Genomic DNA, 21870 nt, shown 5'->3' on the forward strand with positions numbered 1-21870 from the left:
TGAACTTTGGTGACATGTTAATGCAACGCAGAGCGGAGCGCAGCCACTCCCTGAACGCCCTCCCCTCCACCTGTCGTAGATTAACTGCCGTGTGGCCATTTGTAAAAGTGGAGCAAATTCCGTGAAGACTGGATCAAAAAGAGATGGTTAAAGAAAATCAACAACAACAAAAGGATAGAATGCTACTCTCTTGTCTAAGAAATCATTCCATACATACCGCACAATTCACAGATCTGATTTTTGGCTGGTCTGGGACCATCCCTCACTAGGGAGACTTCAATAAAACCAAACTCTCCGAAGCCCATAGGATGATGATGTTGTCATTTAAGCTGTTAAGGATAACTGTACGGAGATCCAAAGTAACAGAGGACGTCATTTTATTGGCTGTCCACAGGAAGTTTGGTCACACAAGGAGGTGAAGACTGTGGGGGGTGTGGTACAACACATTACCTTGGCTGACTACTAAACAGAAGGTTAACTGATCCTGGATCTGATAAAACCCCTCCAGCCCAGGTGCCACCTACTACGTGTAATTAAGCCGAAGAAGCCGGCGAGAGACGGCACTGTCTGTTAGTCGCGGTTGGTCGCTGTGTCTCCCCATAAAACAGCACTCGAAAATTCACAAAAGTAAAAGAAAGAAAGAAAGAAAGCAGCACTTCCTTTTGAATACCAACAACACTGTAAACAGACTGTCGCGTGGCATGCAAATCCACATCTGGCCGCTTTTTCCCTTTAGGTTTTTGTTTGTTTGTTTTAAATTAACAAATGGAATGGCATGTCTATTTCAAATATTAGTAGCATAACACAAGTGCAATTTCAGTTCGGCCACGAGCGTCGTAAACCTTCCAGACGTCCGTCACAAGAGCAGCAAGCAGACAGTGGAACATCCAGGCATGGTCCTTTGCTCTGACTCTGATCGCAGCCCCCGAGGCTCCTCCCTCCCCATGCCCACCCTTCATATTCCAAATGCCTGAAAATAGCTACTTCTCTATTTTCAATATGATCAAAGCCGTCAGGGTGGGGAAGAAAATTCCAATAAAACCAAGCCGTCAGCACGGGGGTCCTGCCCACCTCTGTTATCGGAGGGGATCCATTTACTCTCCCAGTGTGGCCCCTGTGCCTCAGGACCTGGAGTTGTCCTCACCACCACGCCATTGGGTCACCAGAAAGTTGCTGTGGGGGGCACCCCGTCTGGCCCCTCCCACTGCCTGCAGTCACGGGGCAGGGGGGCCACATGATCACACCGAGCTGAGCTTCACCAGTCCACGCACTGAGTCCTCATGCAGAGAGTCCTGGCTGGCCAGGCCCAGGACGTGCATGGTGCGGCTGTGCGCCAGGGGGCTGCCTGCCAGCATCCTGGGCGGCGATGGCGCTTCCTCTGGGGTCAGGAACTGGTGGCCCACGTGCTCCTCTTTCAGAGGCAGTATGTCTGTGAGCACGGCCTCGGCGGAGAGGTTGGGCATGGAAGAGGGCGGCGTGGGCTGCCCGAGCGTCAGGCTGGCACAGGGCGTGCCCAGGCCTGGCTTTCCAGGCAGGTGCAGCTCGTCGCTGGTGAGGCTGGGCTCGCTCTGCAGCAGGGGCGTGGCCGCGGCCTGCAAAACGAATTTGGTGCTCTGAATGCACTGGTCTTGGTCGCACTGAAGAGCAGGAGGGAGCCAGCAAAGAGAAGGTGAGCCAAGATGGCACGGGGACGGGAGGGAAGGGGGCACAGGGGCAGGGAGAGGGTGGGGTGTGAGAGAGAGAAACTCGTTAGTGACACCTCAGTCAGACAGGGCAGACAGCATGCACAGCAGCCCAGCTTCTTTTGGAGACACCCAGCATGTGATAAATATCAGCACACGGCACCTACATAAGCTGCTCCAACTAGCAGTCACCCACAGATGCCCAGGGAGTAACACGCAGCCTCAGGCTACGATGCTCCTGGCCCTTGTTCACAGACAGGACCTAATTTACAAACAATTCTGTGGACAGTCACAGCCTTCACGACTTGTAGCAGTCCGAGGCGGCTGTTTCTTGCGTGCTGAAAGCCACTTTTACTAAATTGCTTTAAAAATACAGGAGCCTGTACACTCACATTCATGGCAGCATTATTTACGATAGCTAAAAGGTGGAAGCAACCCAAGCATCCATTGACAGACAAACGGATAAACAAAATGTGTTATGTACAGACAAAGGAATATTACTGAGCCATGAAAAGGAAAGGCATTCTAACAGACTACAACATGGATGAACTCTGAGGACACCATGTTAAGCGAAATACACCAGACACAAAAAGACCAATACTCCATGATTCTACCTCTATGAGACACCTAGAATAGCCAAATTCATAGAGACAGAGAGTAGAATGGTGTTTGCTAAGGTCTAAAGGGAGGGGGAATGGGGAGTTACGTTTAATGCATGGAGTTTCAGTTTTGTAAGAAGAAAAGAGTTCTGGAGATGAATGACAGTGATGGAAGCATAACAATGTGAGTGTACTTAAAGCCACTGAACTGTATGCTTAAAAAATGGTTAAAATGGTAAATTCCATGTTATGTATATTTTACCACACACAAAAAAAGAAAGAAAAATTCGGGGGCAATAGAAGCTGCTGAGGGTCAGATCAGACTGTTTGTAAAATCCTAGAATTCTCCTCTGCTAAATTTTCATCACCTCCAGGAACCATTAACTGAGCTTCTGTGACTTTTTAATTGGTGAAAGAGAATGCCAACACTTGAGAAGACACTTCCTTTTCTTTTCTTATTACATCCTGTGTCCTTTGCTTTGCTCACTGGGCCAAGGAAACAGCTCAAACACATTTCTAGCTGGTGGGACGTGGATCTCTGACACCTTGGTAACCCCTTCCCTTGAGCTACGGGCAAGTTTCAGAACAGCTGGAAGGTCTTGTGGCTCTGAGACCTTAAACGGGAGGCTGCGCAGTAACGGGTTAGAGGGTGTCAGGAGCCGCTCTTCTGCGGGAAGGAGGAGGGTCAGGTGTGGAGGGCAGGTGAGCATATTGTGACTTTGCGCTCCAGCAATAAGCTAGGCGCTCCACTCTGTTCCTTCACAAGTTCTCAGAACAAACATGTTTCCCCTCTTTGCAGATGAAGACCCTGAGACTGGGATGGGTGGTGGCTTGCTCAAGACCTTATGGTGAAAAGCAAGGGCTGGATGCAGGATTTGGGGCTGGGATTGCTTTCCTGCAAACCTCCTTCCACGACTGCACATCTGACACATAGCAGGTGCTTTAAAAAGTCCCCTCCTCTCTTTCTCGGAACTCTAGCGTTACTGCAGAACCGAGTCCTGACAGCTCCGTGATGGAGGTGCTTCACCGTCTTCCCGCCCCGAGGCACACCCAGAACCACGGTCACTCACCCACCCACCCCCGGGCGCAGAAGCATCCAGAACCAAGCAAGACCGGCCTTCAGGGGAAGAGAGAGGGTTCACCCCGGGGTCAAAATTCCTTTGGCGTTCATTTAATCTTCTCCAGTGTGTGTGTCCTTCCTAGCCAAATGGGTTTTTTCCTAGATCACAAGGGGTGGGCCTTCCCCTCTGCTGGAATCCGCCAAGCCTCCACGAGGAGGTGGAAGAGCCGTGGTCTCTAAGCAATGTTCAGCTTTTAGAAGTTCAGAGACCTGGCTTCCGGAATAGACTCCCTAGCGAGCTCTGAGAGGGAAGGCGCATCTCAGGGGAGACCCCGGCTCTTCCATCATTGCTTCATCCTAGTCCAGGGAACTCAGAAACACAGGGGAGCCGAGGAAAGGGCTGCGGAGTGAGTGGAGGCTGCTCAGATGAGATTAAAACTTTTTTTTTCCTTTTCTTTTGGCCCTGAGCTAACATCTGTTGCCAATCTTCCTCTTTTTTTCCCTTCCCCAAAGCCCCAGTGCATCATTGTATATTCTAGTTCTAATCCTTCTGGTTCTTCTATGCGAGCCACCAACACAGCATGGCTACTGACAGACAGGTGGTGTGGTTCCGCAACCGGAAACCAAAGTGGGGCCGCCGAAGCAGCGAGAGCACCAACCTTTAACCACTAGGCCATCAGGGCTGGCCTGAGATTAAAACTTTTTAATGACAAAGTGCTTGAAAGGGGCTGACTGCTGGGCATCAACTATCATTCCATGTATGTACATGCCCAATCATCACCCATATCATTTTGCCGCAGGATTTCTTTTCTAATGGGCGACTGCACCCACTTTCTGCTCCTGTAGGGAATTTCAGCTCCAGGACAGGGAGCCTTCTCGGGGAGATGCTGGGCAGCACAGCTGTCAGGCTGCAGACAGCTCCGGTCCACGCAGGTTTGGCTCTGCTCTCCAACGCTGTCAGCTGGGTTCAGCACATAGGCTCAGGCTTGACAGTGCAGAGGCGGAGAAGAGCAAGCTTCCTGATTCAACATTCATCTTCTGCAAACTATCCAGGGCTTTGGAGATCTTATGCTTTGCAAAGAACGTTTTATGAAAATCACCACTTAGTCCCCTCACTGATGGAGACAGCTGGGCTTTCACCTTGCCTCCGTTTCCTCGGAGGAGCTCCGTCCAGCCTCAGAGCAGGCGGGGCCCTGCCAAGGACCCCAGGGCTGAGAGGCGGCTGCAGGGGGTAGGCCCTTTCCTGGAGGACGGAGCCTTGTTCTCCACCTTCCTTCGGGAGCCCTCGCTCCTCCTGACACCTTCTGTCCAAACAATGCCCTTAGCCCGAGGGAAAGACGACATCACAAATTAGATTTGCTTGTCTCTGTTATCTGAAGAAAGCCTTTTTTACTGAAAACTAATTGGCAAATTCTATTTTAGGGATCAGCCCAAGTCCTTCTGATGGGCACTTACAGACTCACAGAGAAATATGTTAGAGGTCAGAGCTGGAGGCTTTCAAGGTCAGGAGGCACAAGCCTGCTGGGAGAGGTGAGCTCCCCTCTCTCTCTCTCTTCCTCCCTCTCTCCTGGTCCAGTGCCCTTTTCCTCTTCCCCATCACTCCTCTCAAGCCGTGCCCTGTAGCAGAGCTCACGGGCACCCACCAGAACCTTCTGGGGTAAAGCGGCTGCCAGCAGGGGTCTGTCAAGTTCTTTAGAGATCATGTTCCCCAGGAGGGTCCAGAGGAGTCTGACGTGCTTTACAAACATCACGGTGCTGACGTGAACACGCCTGCAGCTGGACTCACTTTGAAGCTCTGATGCCCACGATCAAGGCCCCTTGCTTGCACAGCCCCTTGCATATTATTTTGTTTTGCATACTGTTTTCTTTTCTTAAAAAGGCGTCCAAATACATGACTCAGACCCCTCCAAACCTGGGTCCACTCCTGCACACACCCGTGGGTGCTTTCCTGTGGCTGCTCAAACAATTCACTAAAATCGTAACCAATCTGTGCTCACCTCCTGCCAGGACCCTGCGGAAAACGCTCTCCAGTTTACCAGGGGTGAAGATTAAGCATTTAAATACACAAAAGAAAAAACGTAGCCTAAACCTTTTGTTAAAAAAAAATCCAAATGTAAGTCACTCAGAAATCTTCTAAGAATGACTATTTTGAACCCTGGCTTGTGTTATCCTACTTTAAGCACCTCTTCCGCATAGATTTGTTTAAACATTTTAAAAGATGACTGTTTCTCTGAGTATAGTTATGGATATTTCCCTTGCGATAGGGTCTGCTTTCATATTAATAATTAACCTACTCTCTGTCCCATGTCCCTTTCCCCAGCTTAACTTGTGCCAGTGACATCTTTGAACACAATTACTGGCACCACAAACCTAAGTGTCTAAATCCTGCGTGTATCCCATAACTTTGAAAATAATTCATTACATTTAAACTGATTTCTGTTTAGAAGACCAATCCCATTTTGGGGTACCCAGCGACCAGGTATTAACCATATAAATTTCTTAGTGGCTCATAAAAGGACACTGGAACAGGAGACTATGGGTTTTATTAGATTCTAACCAAGGATACTGCAATGTCTCTACCCAGTGGAATTTATAATTCTCATTATATTAACTTAGCATGTTTTGAACATCTTCTAGGCAAAAGCTCAATGACTAGGGGCTATCTGATTTTTTTGGAATGTCAGAGCTTGTCTTCATTTTGCACACTGCCAAAAGTCCAAGGAGGATGGGTTGATGGACCTTCGCAGCTGCAATTCCCATCAGAGAACGTCAAGGGAGAGAACGGCCAATATTTTCAGGGTTACTGTGGAGATGACCCATGAAACAGTGTTCTTACACCTCTTCCTCTTTACCTTTGCCTCCAATTCTTATTTGCCCATTTCTTGTTGATTTTTCTACTCAATTTTCTTTCTCTCTGGCCCTGTCAGTTCTCTTCTCCTCTTTCCTCTCCATCGTTTCCTTTCGTTGGATGCCCTCCCCCTTCTCTTTTTTCCCCTCTTTTCTTCTTCTCCCTTTCTCCTCTTCCCTCCTACCTCTCTCGTTTCTCTCGGCTTCACGCGTTTTAGGCCAGTATCCCGCCTCCCTGGCTTTTCATTCGAGGCCCTCCATCTTCAACCAGTAGAGGGAGACATCCCTGCTCACTTTTTCCTCTCACAACTTGGTAGCAAGGCTTATATTCCAGCCCTAACACCAAGAAGCCTTTTAGGTACATTTTAATTTATTTAATCAGTTATATAATCTTAAGGAAAAACAACCAAGCGCACAGATCTTGGACAGTGACAATCCATCTACTATGAACAGGAAATTGAGAAACTCCTGTTTTCATTCCAAAACAACCATTTTAAGGTTCACATTTATCAAATATTAGGTTGGACCATATGAAATTGTCATTTTTAAGGTCAAAAATCATCCAAATGCTGAATACTGATAGAATAGAAACCTGATCGCTTGTATGAGTGTCTATGAAAAGATCCTTCTGTTGGCAGCATCGAACTAATACTGTCTGGAGTGTGGGAGCATTTGCTGGAGCTCCAATAAGTCATTGTGACTGCTGGCTGATTCACTGCCCAGATGAAGCGCTGGCATTTAAGTCGCAAAGAAGTTTATGGCTTCAGATGCTTGGGTGTCACACACATTATCACTTAGTGTTACAATTTAAGAACACCATAGAGATAATTTACTTCCTGTTTCTGCAGATTTTCAAATAAAACTGCTTATGTTGGAATCCATTTTATTCTCCCCTAGCTGACTGCTTGTCTGAAATAAACCTAGTGTGCAGATTTAAATGGTGCTGAAAGCAAAGCTAGGAATTTTCTAGATGGTCTGTATACAAATGAAGACTGAATAAGATTATTTATTTCTTTTGCTCCAATTCTGTCAAAAGTATTAGCAGGGGGCATTGTTTATTTCTGCTCAGCTGTGAAGCCATGTTCTGGGGTCTTATGAATATTCATTTACAGTTGTAAAAACCCTACAAACTTGTAAAGTCCACCTAAAATGTAGGTTAGGAGGAGAGCTTCCTTTTTATTCTTTTATTTAACATTATCAATTAAGTTCGCTTAAGTTTTTTTTCTACTTTGTGATTTTTCAGATTATGCATACAGAGTTCTTCTACAGTACTAGTTTAATAAATCATACAACAGCTAGGTTTAGCCTTATTTTGATAATAGATTAGGAGAGATTAAAAATTAGGTTAAGTCAGTAGGGTAAATGATTTTCTAAAGAAAAAAACTTCCAACGACTATGTGCTACGCTATTATCTTTGTCTTCGTGACATGAGCCCAAAGGATCTTTGCAGCTATAATGCCAGATATAAACATAAACTATGACTCTGATGCTATGCAGAACTTAAATTATTGGAAAATCAAATGAGATATGCACACTAAAAACAGGACCATAACTGGATGTCATGACTGTGCATACACATATTGTCATGGAAAGACCTTCAATATTAGGTAATAATAAAAGCCAGTAATGAAGAAAATAGGAATAATGAAAATATGATCCTCAGACGGCACTGGGGTTATTTGCACATAATTCCAGTGTGGCTCCTCAGAATTTCCTAGGTGTTCAGACAACCACGGCTGTATCTGGGGTTTACATGCCTCATTTTATCATTTTAGATGGCACTTGATTGCTTCTATAACATTTTCTTCCTTGGGAATTTGTAGTAGAGTGAAGATCATTGGGTACTAAATAACCACCACCATCCCCAAATTATGTGAGATGCTAAGTTAACGTGAATTTTTCCATTTTTGAAATAATAAATAAGACCTCAGTGGATATATTTTTATATGTATATATTTTTTTTGGTGAGGAAGATTAGCACTGAGCTAACATCTGTTGTCAATCTTCCTCTTTTTACTTGAGGAAGATTGTCCCTGAACTAACATTTGTGTCAGACTTCCTCTATTTTTTGTGTGCGGGATGCCACCACAGCATGGCTTGATGAGCAGTGCATAGGTCCGTGCCCGGGACCTGAACCTGGGAACTCTGGACCCCTGAAGTGGAGCACATGAATTTAACCACTATGGCACCGGGCTGGCCCCATCAGTGGATACTTTGATACTGGCCATCTATAAATATTTACCTAGTTTTTCTGTCCTGCAATATCAAGGTATTTATCTAAAACTTATAAAACCTCTACCTCTAATCTGTAAAATAGCACATATTTCCCTAGGAGCACCTTTCGTATCATTCAGGAAATACCTTTCTGATCCAATTTTGGTCCTAAAATAAAATAATAGGCAAAAATTTGACCAAAGATATCTAGGACCTCTTTCCCTCCAGCCTTTCTTTCCTCTGCAAGTGAACATGCCAAGTCTGGTGCTAAATCTAAATGTCTCCATGAAGGTGGAAATACTTTTAAGTGAGAGTAAGCATGTCCTATGGCTAACTCAGTATTTATTGTTGGTAGAGTAGGTAACAAAAATCGTGTCTGGGCATATGGCAATGTTGGCTGGAATGTATCTAATCATAGAGACAAGGCTTCTATCCCCAGGAATGATTGATAACTGATACTGGACTACTACTCCCTCTGTATACAAGAGAGTATATAAAACTGGCCAAAATGTGTGTGGCAAATCATTTCCAATAGTGCACAACAGACAGTGCAAGGTTGCAATCTGTGAGAGAAGGGAAACACAGATAAGCCCCAGAGCCAACTAGCTCTTTTCTTGGGGAAAATTTTCCAGCCACAGTGTGGGCTGGAGTCTGAGCAGAGCACAGCAGTTCTGCTGAGTGAAGAAAGCAGAGATCAGAGTGTAAAGAAGCTGAAGCAGCTGGATCTGTAGGGCAGGACATTGGAGAAGAGGATGCTACGCAGAGAGGGGAGACCAGAAGTCCTAGTGGGGGTCCTCCACAAGTCTGCAGCCAAGGGCTAGGCCGTGTATGTGTAGGATGAGGGTCTCTCCCTAAGCTAACAAGATAGCAGATGCAATGGGGCTGAGAGAGGAATAGAGATACTAAAGGTTGAGAAAAGCAGTGCTGGGGAACACTGATCTCGTTAACATCTCCAACATCGTTTAGTATCCCTGGCATCCAGCTAGGCATTAGGCAGGCTGTGCCGGAGGAGTAAGAATCATGCCCTAAAGTGAGACCCTTGGCCAGCCCTAACAAAGCCCAAATCAAATCCTGACAAGATCTTCAGGGGAGACAGAATTTGGAAGTTGAGTCCTCTTAAATTAGAAGGACCTGAGAAAGAATCGTGGACTTTCCATAGATCTGTACTAACAAAATATAATGCAAGCCTACACAAGCTCAAGATGGTTAGCCAAGAATTGAAATGCCTGCTAAGACAAGAATCAACACCTTCAGAAGAAGATAACAAAATCCACAGTAAGATGCATTATCCAAAATGTCCAGTATTCAACAAAATATCAATAGTCATACAAAGAAATAGGAAAACGTGCTCCAGAGTAAGAGAAAAAAGGAACTGGCAGACACCAAACCCAAGACACCCCAGAGATACTTAGTAGATAAAGACTTTAAACAATATAATAATTGTGTTCAAATAATTATAGAAAAAAATGGTCTCAATGAGTAAATGGATAGAGAATCTCAGGAGAGAAATACAACTTCGCAAAGAAACAAAAAGAACCAAATGAAAATTCTAGAGCTAATAATAATAAATTATTATAATATAACAATAAAAATGAAAAATTCTCTGGATGAGCTTAACAGTAGATTGGAGACGTCAGAAGAAAGAATCAGCGAACATGAAGACAGATCAAAAGAAATCATCCAGTTTGAAGCACTGAGAGACAAAATTTGAAGAAAAATGCGCAGAGCCTCAGGGACCTCTCTTTTGGGGCAATATCAAAGGGTCTAACATGTTAGTAATTGGAGTCCTAGGAGGAGAGAGAATAGATGAGGCAGGAAAAAAAGAATTGAAGGCATAATGGCCAAAATGTCCTAATCGGATGAAACATGATACCTTTCAGACCCAAGAAACGGAATGAACTCCGAGCAGGTGAATAGCGGAGATCACCCCTGGACCAGGTCAATAACTTACTTGGGTACCGATATGTTTCCACCTGGACAAACCTTTTGCCCATAGATCGGATTAATCAAAAGTGCTGCAAAATGGTTTGGACTTAGGGGAGCAAGGGGAGAGAAAAAGAATTAACGTAATTTGTTATTGGTTAACACTGTTGTTTGTAACAGAGCAGAAACTAAAGATGCTTCATAGGCGTTTGCCAGGTCAACTTGCAGGTTAGATTATGGAGCGGTTACACAGTCAGTTCCACAGCCTGGTTTTATGACTGACCATGGCAAATTAATCTTCCTTCTGCAGGGGAGGCCTGGGTGGTGGGATTTCCTCAGCCCTGAGGACAGCCTTCATGCCACTCCCACTTCCCACCTGGGAGACTTTTGGTGTATGGTTCAGAAGAGCACTTTTCTTAGAGTCAGGCTGCAGAGGATGAAATCTCAGCTGTCACTGGTTAGCGACGTCACAAACTTAACATCCCTGAGGCTCAGTCTCCTCAAAGGGATATTAGAAGGTTCGCATCAGATGGCTTTCTGAGGATTACAGCAGATCATAATGCATGCAAAGAATTTATTTAGTCCTGTACCCAGGACATAGTCAATCTCTCTCTCTTTCTTTCCCTTTCGCATTTAACCAACATTTACCAAAACCAACTACCATAGGACCTACTCTAGACGATGGGGATATAGTGCCAAACAAACAGCATTAAAGCATCAGTTCTTATTACTATTATTATTATTAAAGCCTGAAATGCTTTTAATTGAGGGTAAAATGTTTCATTCACAATTGAAATTTTTAAATGCCTGAAATTTGGCTTAAATTTCCTTTGCGGTATAAAGGATTATTAACAGATCTTTTCCTAAGAGTAGATTTTGATAGGGGAGAGAGGGCGAGGATAATGGGTTGTGGAGACTGAAATTATGTGGGAGGAAACCATCTTATACGCCATCAGTATATGCAGCTATAGTGTAATGTAATGTAACACAGTGTAGGGTTAAGAGTATGGACTATGGGGTCAAACTGTGAGGTCTGAGTTAGGCAAAGTCACTGAGGTTCTCTGTGCTTCAGTTTTATTAGCCTGTAAAATGGGGATACTATTAGTAGTAGCCTTATAGTGTCAGCATGAGTTATCTATATAAAAGCCTTGGAAAAGCACGTGATAGGCCACATGCTGGTCTGGTATAGGATATGGCAAACACCATGCCAGTATGAGTGTAAGTGAACTGGAAGGAAGAGAGAGGGGTGGAGACACATCAAGTTTCACTTTCTGCTTAGTGCAGCCCTGCCTGCACGTCACTGTCCCCTCTCTCTGTACTCCTGTTAATATGGTACTTCCACCACAGAAGCCCAGAAAGAGCAACTGAAATAATAAAAAGGCACATTCTCTAGGTGCTTGAGTATAAATGCACAGGAGAGTGGAACATCATTTGGCATGGTGATATTGGCCCGTTGGCGAGATTGAACAGGCTGGAGGTCTGGGGTGATGGAGGAGTCTGCTGGGTAGGATCTGCATTGGAAAGGACCCTAAAGATCAGCGTTCAGCCCTCCCACCAATGCTGAACTCCTCTGTCCAAATTACTGGGGGGGTCTCTACTCCCACAGCCTGAACATTTCCAAGGTGGGGGTCCTGCCCGCCAGGAGCTCCGGGTGTTGGGCATTTCCCTCTAGTATCGACCAGGATCCGCCTCTTGGGCCTACCTTCTTGTCCTGGTTCTGACCTTGGGGCCACAGAGAACACATCTCATCATCTTCCCCACGAGAGCTTTCAGATCCAGCCTCTCCCGAAGATGTTCTAACGTATTCAGGGGCACTCCCAGCAGTGGATAGGAGCCTTGGGACCAAAAAGATTTCTCCCAGCTTTAAGCCGGGTGGAAACCTGGGTTTCTTATAACAAAGGCAGCACAGCGAGATAGAAAGTGCCTGGGGCTCCACGTCAGTTAACTTTAAAATTCATCTGTCTATGAGCAGCTCACTTACTTCTTTATCATTTTTATGTAATCATCTGTGTGTTTGGGGATTCTTACGAAGTGAGAAAAACCCAAGTTACAAATCATTTCTAAAATGTAATGAAATTTTCACGAATACTAAATTTACCAATTAATGAAGTTGACATATTCATTTGCATCATAGACATTAAACATTTGTTAATTTTGATCTTGCAATGTTCTTTTCATGTTTTAGAGCTTTTTCTTTTTTTTAGGTGTTAAAAATTTTCATAGTCCCTGAAAAAGCACGTAGGCACTTTGCTGATAGTGTCTAACGGGTAAAATGACCATGACCTATGGTCTCTTGGCCCATGGATGAAATTGATCCTACCTAGGCCATCACTTCATGAAGCCATGGTGCCACATCACTACACCAAGGAGAACTCCTTCCCTCTGGTTCCAAGTTCCACATTCAGGGTGGAGCCCTTTGTGGGCATGACAAAATTGGAGGAAGGAAGGAAGGAATGAGGAAAGGAAGACAGGAACAAACTAATATTTGTTCAGAACCTCCCAAAAACAAGACCCTGTGAGGGGAACTTTCACATACATTCAACTGAACACTTAACAAGCACCTACTGTGTACCAGGCCCTATGTTATAAACTGGTGATGGGAGGGCAAAAGAGACAGGATCTCAGTCAATTCCAACCACGATCCAGGGAGGTGAACGTCATTATCCCCGTCCTCATTTCCTAGTTTAGGAATTTAAGGCTCTTGGGAGTAAGTGACTTGCCCATGATCATGAGCCCCCAGGGTCCAAGCTACAAGCCCAGGGTCTCTGATCCACATCCTACTCTTTCTACCTTTCCCCGCTGTGCCGAGTACTTAAATCTGTCCATTTGCAAAGCCTTTCCTTCCATTGTCTGTCAGAATGACCCTGTTCTGTTATCTTCACTAACATCCAATTAGACCAAGAAACTTGATTTGGCTTGGTTGGGGCAGAGTTGACAAGGCAGGTGAAGAGAAAGTCAGGAAAAGATAATAAATACTGATTTCAAAAAATAATCTTCCAGCATGTGAGATGAAATCGGATTAATTTCTGAGATGACAAACATGAGCAAGCCTTCTAGTTTTTTTTTAAATGCCAGATTGACTGTTACTTCTAGGATAACTAATGAAATCGATTCACATTTCTACTACTTCAAAGTGAATTTCTACAAACCACGTCATTCCTTCATAAGCTTGGGGAAGCAAAGTTTCTCTGAGTTTTCCGTCCAGCTACCTGCAGGGCACCTCCCGGGATCCATGGCACCCAAATTCCACGTGTCTGAATCAGCATCCCCCAACTAGCACCTTCTCTCGTATTTCCCATTGGTGAGTTGCATGATCACCTCATCACCAAGCTGAAGGGTGGGAGGAATCCTTGGCTCCCCTCTCCCAGACCTCTACAGCGGCTCCGTCTCCAAGTCCTGGACTGTGGTTGCCTCTTTTCTGAACCCAATTCTGCTGTCCTGCCCCTCTGTCATCAGGCCTACTGCGAGGGCCTTCTTCTGTTCTCCTTGCCTCCATGCATGCCTCCCTCTGTGCCCCACACAGTTTTCCGGGATTCCTCCACTACTGCCAGCCTCATTCACCCCAAATGAAAATCTGATAGTATTACTCATTGAACTGAGCCTCTGAAATGGCTGTCTGTCTCTTACAGAACAAAATCCATGCTGGTTATAGGCACCCAAGGCCTTTCATGCCCTTCCTCTCCCACCTCAGCACCCTCCAATTCCCGCTTTGCAATCCATGCCTTGGTAATGCAGTCTTCTCTGTTCCTTCACTCACAAGCACTTTCACCCAATGTATGCCTGTGCTTCTGTATTTGCTCTGCTTGGAACATCCCTCCCACCTTTGGGTGTCTAATTCATCGAAACTTATCTTTTAACATTTAGCTCAGGTGTCATCTCCTCCAGGAAGCTTTGCCTGAAACCTGGATACTCCTTTTGGGAGTTCCTACAACCCCCACCCCCACGTTGCGTATCCTAGCACATTCTGTTGAAATCCTCCATATACCTGTTTCTCTGAATGGACTACGTCTTAGTTGAGCCAAATTGACCTAAGATTTTTCAAGATAAAGGAAACTTTCTTTGTGCCAAAGCAAAATATGGCTCAAAAATCACTCCTTGTAACCCAAACTTTTGGACTGTGCAAGAATTTGAAGGCTATTGTGATGGTTTTCAAAGCTGGCTGATGATTAAAATCACCACCAGGACCAATTCTTGGGGCCCCAACCTGGCGATTTGGACTTAACTGGGCTCAGGATATCAGTATCGTGATTCTAATGCACATCCAAGGCTGAGGCCACAGGACTGTAGTAGACTCAGCTCCCAGATGCAAGGACCAGATCTGAAGAGGTTCATCTGACACCAACTTGAGGGTTTTTTAAATGGAAATCTGGCATGCAGTAGAAAGCACCCAGGACATGAATCTGTGTGATTGCTGTGTGATTTTGAGCAAGTCACTCAATATTTTAAAGCCTCAGTTTCATCCTTTGTAAAATGGGGATAACTTGCAGCTTGTTGTGGGGATTAAATGAGATGATCCTTGCATTAATAGTATCAATATTAGCAAGACCCTGCCAACTGCAAAGAGTGGTGAACCCCAGCAGAGACGCACTGGACCACAGTATAATTCTATATTAAATAAAGTTTGTTCCATTTTTAGAACTGCCCGAAATTCACCTTGCAACTCTGACAAATTCATCATTAAAGGATTTGTGCTTTCGTTTTTATATCTGTCTAATCGAGGATTGGAACACAAGAACTTTTTTAACTGATTGTGAGCTCTAACAATATCCAAAAAATGAAATAAATAAGTAAAAAGGAAAATGATGGATTGCTTGGTAAATTGCAGACTAATTGCTCTTAGTAATGATGCTTAGTGATGCTCCTTTCAAAGGAGCAGAGGGTGGGTGCCTTGGGTGTCTGTTGCTACAGCAGAGACTAGAAAACCCAAGGTGTCTGGGGTTACTTTAGGCCAGGCACTGCTAGTCATGATGTGCTGGCTCCTCTCATGATGTCTTGGTTGGGATGTCTATTATAGGCAGCCTAAGCAGCCAAAGGAAAGGAATATTACAAAGAATGTGTTTCATTGTCAGTTTTGAAATATTTTAGCCCATTTTTTCCACATTTTGACAGTTCCTGGAAACTGCTTGATACGTATTTTTCTCTTGGCCCTAACTTTACTCAGAGTGGGAGAAAGCAGAGGAAACAGTACAGGACCTGCAACCCACGCTGGAGTCACTTTGCCAGAGGCTCCCAGCTCACTCATCTGGGAGAGATACATGCATTTCATAGCACGTTGGAAAAATACAAAACACCAATTTCCCCCCATCAGGGCCCACTGCATGTGTTTCTTCCCTCCCACAAAGGTCCTTGGCTGTTTCTTCCCTTTCCCTTCACTTTTTTTTTTTTTTGTGATGAAGATTGGTCCTGAGCTAACATCTGTTGCTAATCTTCCTCTTTTTGCTTGAGGAAGATTGGCCCTGAGCTAACATCTGTGGTAGTTTTCCTCTATTCTGTATATGGTATGCCACCACAGGATGGCTTGATAAGCGGTGCATAGGTCCACACCTGGGATCTGAACCTGCGTGCGAACCCTGGGCCGCTGAAGTGGAGTGTGCAAACTTGACCACTACACCATTGGGCCAGTCCCTCCCTTCACTTTTTCTATTTGTGTTTACTTTCTCAGTCATTAAGTTTTCCTCTTTTCATCTATTTCCATGATAAAACAATATTGAGTAAGACAGAAGAGACAATGGCAGAAAATTAGATAACTTAGTGAAACAGATAAACCCCGAGGAAGACACATACTACTAAAACTGGCTCAAGAAGAAATACAAAGTCTGAAAAGACCTGTAATAAATAATGAGTGAAGTAGAAGTCAAAAAACTACCCACGAAGAAAAGCTCAGGACCAGATGACTCATTGGTGAGTTCTACCAAACTTTCAAAGAAGAATTAACCCCAATTCTTCACAAACTCCTCCAAAAAACAGAAGAGGTAGAGACACTTCTCAATGCATTTTACGAGGCCAGTACTGCCCTGATACCAACTCCAAAGACATCGCGAGAGAAGAGAACTACAGACCAATACCTTTTATGAATAGGGATGGAAAAATCCTCAACAAAATACTAGTAAACCGAAGTCAACAACACATTAAAAGGATGACACACCATAACCAAGTGGGATTTATTCTAGAAATACAAGAAATATGAGACAAATAAGAAAAGCAACACACAATCCTACTCTCAGGGGAAGTTTTGGTGTGAAGACCATGCGGCAGCATGTCTCCCAATCCTGCACCAAGTGCTGGGTTCCTGGGTCTTGGGTCTGTGGGTCAGGGAGGGTGGGAAGAGAATGAGGAGCCAGGGGTTGCAGTGTTTACCCTCTTCTAGGAGGAGGAGGGGGGCTCTGTCCCGTGTGTCGGACTGAGAATTGTTCTCTGATCTTCTCACCCATCTGTTGAGCTACAAAGATCAGAGACTCAAACAGCTTAGAGCTGGGCGGCCTTTAGAGACAAATTGGTCCTGGCTTCTATTTCGCAGGTGAGGAAAATTGAGGACCACAGAGGCAGAGTGACTTGCTAATGGTCAGGGAGATAACTGGTGGAGCCGGGGCTGGAGCGCTCTCATCCAGCATGGGAAGCTTTCCCTCACTCCAGTTGCATCCATTGTTGTCCAGTTGCTCAGAGTGGATACAATAGACCTGGCTGACCTTGCACTGGTGGATATCAGGAAGATGACAATAATAATGATAATAATACTTATACAGTGCTTACCTTGTGCTATGCAAGGTATTAAGTGCTTTGTGTGCATTAACTTACTTAATCCCCAGAGAAACCCTACAAAGTAAGGATACCAATGTTCCCATGCTACGGATGAAAACACTGAGGCAGAGAGTGGCTAAGTGACTTGTCAAGGTCACGGTCCAGCACGTGGCAGTCTGGCTCTTTGCACAGTTAATCCCCATTCCCTGCTTTCCTCTTCAAGGGGAGAATAAGAAAAGCCTCTTTAAAACCTGGTGGCCGACTTTAAAGTGCTCCCCATGTGGAAGGACATCTCTGTCCACTTTATCACTGGCTGGAACATCCTGGTCCAGGGACCTGTCTCCAAGACTCTCCCAGATTTTTAGACTTTGATGGGGAGAAGGTGGACCACGGCACTCACTGATATAGGGTTTCTTTACCTTGGGGTCCATGGGCTTCAGGGGGAGACCCTGATCTTGAACTTGTATGCAAAATGTTGTGTAACTGAGCTTATGGAGACATAGATGTCTTTAGGGTTGTGATGACTGAAGTGTTCCTGTCCTGTAAGTCTCCTGGGGGTGAACCTGCATCTTCGTCATTTCTTTACATCCCATAATGCTTTCAGAGCCTTGCCCTAGAAGCTCTTCAGAAAAGATCTGTGCATGCACGGACAAAAGAAGGAACGAAGGCCTTCCCCTCCTTGTGTGTGTTGATGGCGAGGCGGTGCTGTGGGCAGAGGTATACCTTCCACCTCCACTCAGGTGAGCACGGCAGACAGGGTGTGAAGTCTGAGTGCACTGTCAGCCTTGGAAGGTCGCCCGGGGTCACCAGTCCTCACTGAATCCCCCATCGTGACTCAGGATGCCATGGCTCCCTTGGTCAGGACCAAAAGAGGCTCCAGTTTGGGGTGCAGAGCTCTTGCTGCGTCTCTGATCTGACCGGTGCTCAGTGGCCTGTGGATGTCACATGCAGCTCTTTCCTTCGCTGCCCAGACTCGTGTCTCATCCCCAGATACAGAGGAGAACAGGAGGGCAAGGAGCCTTAGAGTTTCGAGTACCCTCATGTTTCCCTGACATAGAGCTCCAGCCACAGATGAACGGACGCCTTAAAAAGAATCCATACGTTGAATTGACCTATAAGGTGTTAGCTTCTTCTTGACCTTGGAACTGTCCTTTGCAAAAAATCCTTATGGCATCATAGACCAGTACCTTCAGGGTCCCTGGTTACTGGGGAGGTGGCCTTCCCACAGGAAAAGGCAATTTCACCCTAAGCATTTCTGCCACCCCAGTGCCCACGGGGGCACACCCTTGACTGGAGTCGCGTGCAGTCCAGACCGACTGGACGCCAGAGGGCACAGCAGCAGTTCGGTATCTGATTAACCATGGGGAGTGAAACGACCTCCCCATTTCCTTCATTAAACCTGCCCTCTCCGGCTGTCACCGAGGCACGCAGTAGGGGCTCAATAAATGTTTGTTGCATTAATGACTAATGCCTCTATCTCATCTGGAACTAAAGTAGCTGAAAGCTGTCCACACCTTCAAGATGGCCTTTGTTTATTTTTTAAATCCAGAGAAAGCATAGAACACGGTGAGACCAGTACAACGAGAGTCACGGGGTAAAACCTGCAGAAGCTCATTGGTTCTGACATGGACAACTGCCCTCAGGGGTCTCTCCTAGCGAAGGTTAGCAACGGCTCCTTCACGTAGCTGTTTATGTCCTGTCCCCGACTGCTGACCTTGAGGGCAGAGGGACTGTAGCCTACAACCTTGCATCCCTAGCATCTGGTTGAGCCCTTGACACACAGTAGGGACTCGGGAAGAGCTGCTGAATGCACGTGAGGTTATGCACACAGTGTGTGCAAACACACACACACATCAGAGGGGTGATCAGTGGATGCTGTGGTCAGAGTCCTGGTTAGCTCTGTCCTTATGGGACATTTGCTGTGCATCTGCAAGTAGGTGAGTAGGACTTCTGAGTGTGGATACACTTGTCCTTAACGCCCGTGCACTTGAAGGATGCAGTGTGTGAAGTGAGCATGGGTGTGGGAGTCATCAGACTGGGTTTGGATCCGCAAATTAGCGGCTGTATGCCCTTGGGTAGATGATCCACCTCTCCTAGCTTAAAAAAGAAGAGAGGATTGGGGCTGGTCCAGTGGCATAGTGGTTAACTTTGCGCACTCTGCTTCAGCAGCCCAGGGGTCATGGGTTCAGATCCCGGGCATGGACCTACCACTGCTCATGAAGCCATGCTGTGGTGGGGTCCCACATACAAAAAATAGAGGCAGGTTGGCACAGCTGTTAGCTCAGCAACAATCTTCCTCAAGCGAAAAGAGGGAGATTGGCGACAGATGTTAGCTCAGGGTCATCCTCACCAAAAAAAAAAAAAAAGTGAGAGGCAAGCATGCCTGTTTCCCACTGTTGGTTTAGGATTAAACAGGATACTGATTATTGAGTGCCTTGAACACAGTTGGGGCTCAATGAATGTAATCTCCTTTCCCGTGGGCCTGTCTATTTACTCTCTCTGTCTTCACTTTCCTCCTCCAAAAAATAAGGAGGGGTGACCCTTAAGGGTCATTTGTGTGGGCGAGCATGGACAAAACAAGATGTCGCATGATCACTTACGGAGCAGAGCAGCGAGGACGGGTACGTATATATACTTTCTTTTAAAGATGAATTATTAACAAAGCAAAACGAAACAACACAAACTAGACACCACCACGGCCAACAGACACACCCAGCCAGGTGCCGCTGGTGGCACAGCTGTCACCCTGGCTGTGACCCGGCCGGAGGGGCCCTGGGATGGAGCCATTTCTCTTGGCCCTAGTGCTCAGAGACTCTTGAGACTGTTGGCTTTCACCTTGTGGTTCTTTATACAGAGAAACCAGGTGTCCAGAGGGCTGTCATTCCCCACTTCTGCCCCCAAATGCAGGTCTTGGACCTGTTTGTCACACAAACTCTGTTGTGGGTGATTCAGGTCCACAGGAGCAAACAGTGCCCGGGGCCACAGACCGGGTCCCCTTCAGAAACACAGACCTTCTTTAGGGAAATTTGTTCCAGATAGAGAAAGGCCATTGCCTTAGAGACACGGAAGGAATTTTAAGGCACTGAGGGTCAGGGCCGGGCCAGGCTGTGATTTCAGGGGCCCATGGGAAGACTCCCCATTCCCCAAGTCTCCCATGTGCAGCCTGGAAACAAAGCACGCTGTCCACAACTCCGTGGACGCACAACCTGCGAGGCACTCGCTGAGTCTTGCTGTGAAGGAATGAACACCTTGTCTGATTATTCACACTAAGGTGCGGATGGCTGATCTAAGATGTGGCTGAAAGTGGGGAGAACTGGCAGCATTCTCCACTGCACACTTAAAGTGGGGGTGGGGAGGGTCCGCACAGATTGAGGCAAAGGAACAGAATGGGACAAGGGACTATCCAAACAGCCGGCCCTGCATTGGTTGCTGTATCTTGTCCTCCAGGCAACACCCTGGTTCTGTTAAGGGGTTTTCCATCACGAGGTGCCACAGCTGTTTCTGGAAGACGTTTTGCACGTGGACCTCCCCTTACACAACCCTCAACAAGCCAACCGCTCGGCGGCCATAAGCCTTGGTTGGACCTTGTCTTACTTTCACACTTCCCTCCCCTCATCTGAGCCCTGCAGTCGCTCGGTCTGGACGCTTGCTAGACGTGACTGGCTGTTACTGGGTTAGCAAACACAGAAGCGGAAGAGAAGCCTTGCAGGGAGCTGCGGCCCCAGCTGCAGGCGGCCCCTACCATGTCGCTCTGAGACTGCGTGGCCCCGTACGCGGCCATCCCATTGGAGGGCGCAGCTGGCTGGGGTGTGTCAGGCAGGATGTACCCTCTTCTGTCAATGAGGCTACAAGAGAGAACAAAACAAAACAGGAGGGAAAGAGTGAATAAAAAGCCGAAGACGCCATCAAGGCTATTTTAATTTCCATCTCTGTGGACCCCCTCTCTCTGTGACGGGCCCCACCTCAGGCACCTTGGGATGCACCTCTGCTCACCTTCATGCGTAATCAAACATCAAATTCTGTTCCTTTTGCTTTTAACAATGCCTGCAGCACCTGTTCCCTCCCTGTCACCACTACAGAGCCCCGCCTCGTCCGCTGGCCTCACTGCCACCAGCCTTGGCCCCTCCCGTCCATGGCCCACATCACCATCACGCTCAATTCACCCCTCCTGCTAGCTCAGCTTCAAGGCCTCACACAACCTGCCCCAGCTTTCCTGTCCAGCCTTGCCTGGTGTCACAGTGATTTGATACGATCTCATCCAGCAGCCTGCAAGCTCCCAAGGGCAGTCTTCATCCTTTCTTCCCCCACAGCCCCTGGCCCATGTCCCCGGATTCAGGGCACATCATTGTGCCCTTGGAGGCCCCTGGGCACCCGTGTCACATCATGTTGGCACCCCTGTTTCCACACTTGCACCTGTCGTGGAATGCAAACTCCATGAGGGCAAGAACTGGGTCTTCATAACCCTTGTATCTCCACGACTGATATCCAGCAGGAGCTGAGCAAATGCCTGTTCACTGAATGAATAAAACGGCAAGTTTTCTGCATAACGTTTGTAAAGACAAAGGCAAGGGGGAAGCTTCACCTTGCCATCCAAAGAGTTGCCCTTTGTGTCTCTCTGAGTGAGGGCTCAGTGTTGACCTTGAGTCTAAGGGCAGAACTGCAAAGGGCAACAGGAGGTTCGGCTAATACGTGGGTGCTCCCCGTGTGGCCTCCCACTATGTGGGGCTGGGACCACATTCCCAGCACAGAACCTGCCCGGAAGTCCTCAGCACCTTCTGTGAAACGCCCGAAATGCATCCCCATGCCC

General features: G+C 46.5%; 1 protein-coding gene across 5 annotated transcripts in view; it reads right to left on the reverse strand.

Moving 5' to 3' along the window:
• Positions 1 to 360: 360 nt before the first annotated feature.
• The window catches only part of ZDHHC14 (zinc finger DHHC-type palmitoyltransferase 14), a 283988-nt gene continuing 262478 nt past the window's right edge, over positions 361 to 21870 (reverse strand). For 4 of the 5 annotated variants that reach the window (XM_046670055.1, XM_046670051.1, XM_046670054.1 and 1 more), the window contains 2 exons: positions 20806 to 20908; positions 361 to 1637 (listed from right to left, as the gene is read on the reverse strand). In XM_046670055.1, coding sequence (XP_046526011.1) covers positions 1239 to 1637; positions 20806 to 20908 — 502 coding nt within the window. In that variant the 3' untranslated portion in view covers positions 361 to 1238. The remainder of the gene's footprint in view (positions 1638 to 20805; positions 20909 to 21870) is intronic. The other variant, XM_046670052.1, reaches the window with a different exon arrangement.

The sequence above is a fragment of the Equus quagga genome, chromosome 8, assembly GCF_021613505.1.
Source record: "Equus quagga isolate Etosha38 chromosome 8, UCLA_HA_Equagga_1.0, whole genome shotgun sequence".
NCBI lineage: Eukaryota > Metazoa > Chordata > Mammalia > Perissodactyla > Equidae > Equus > Equus quagga.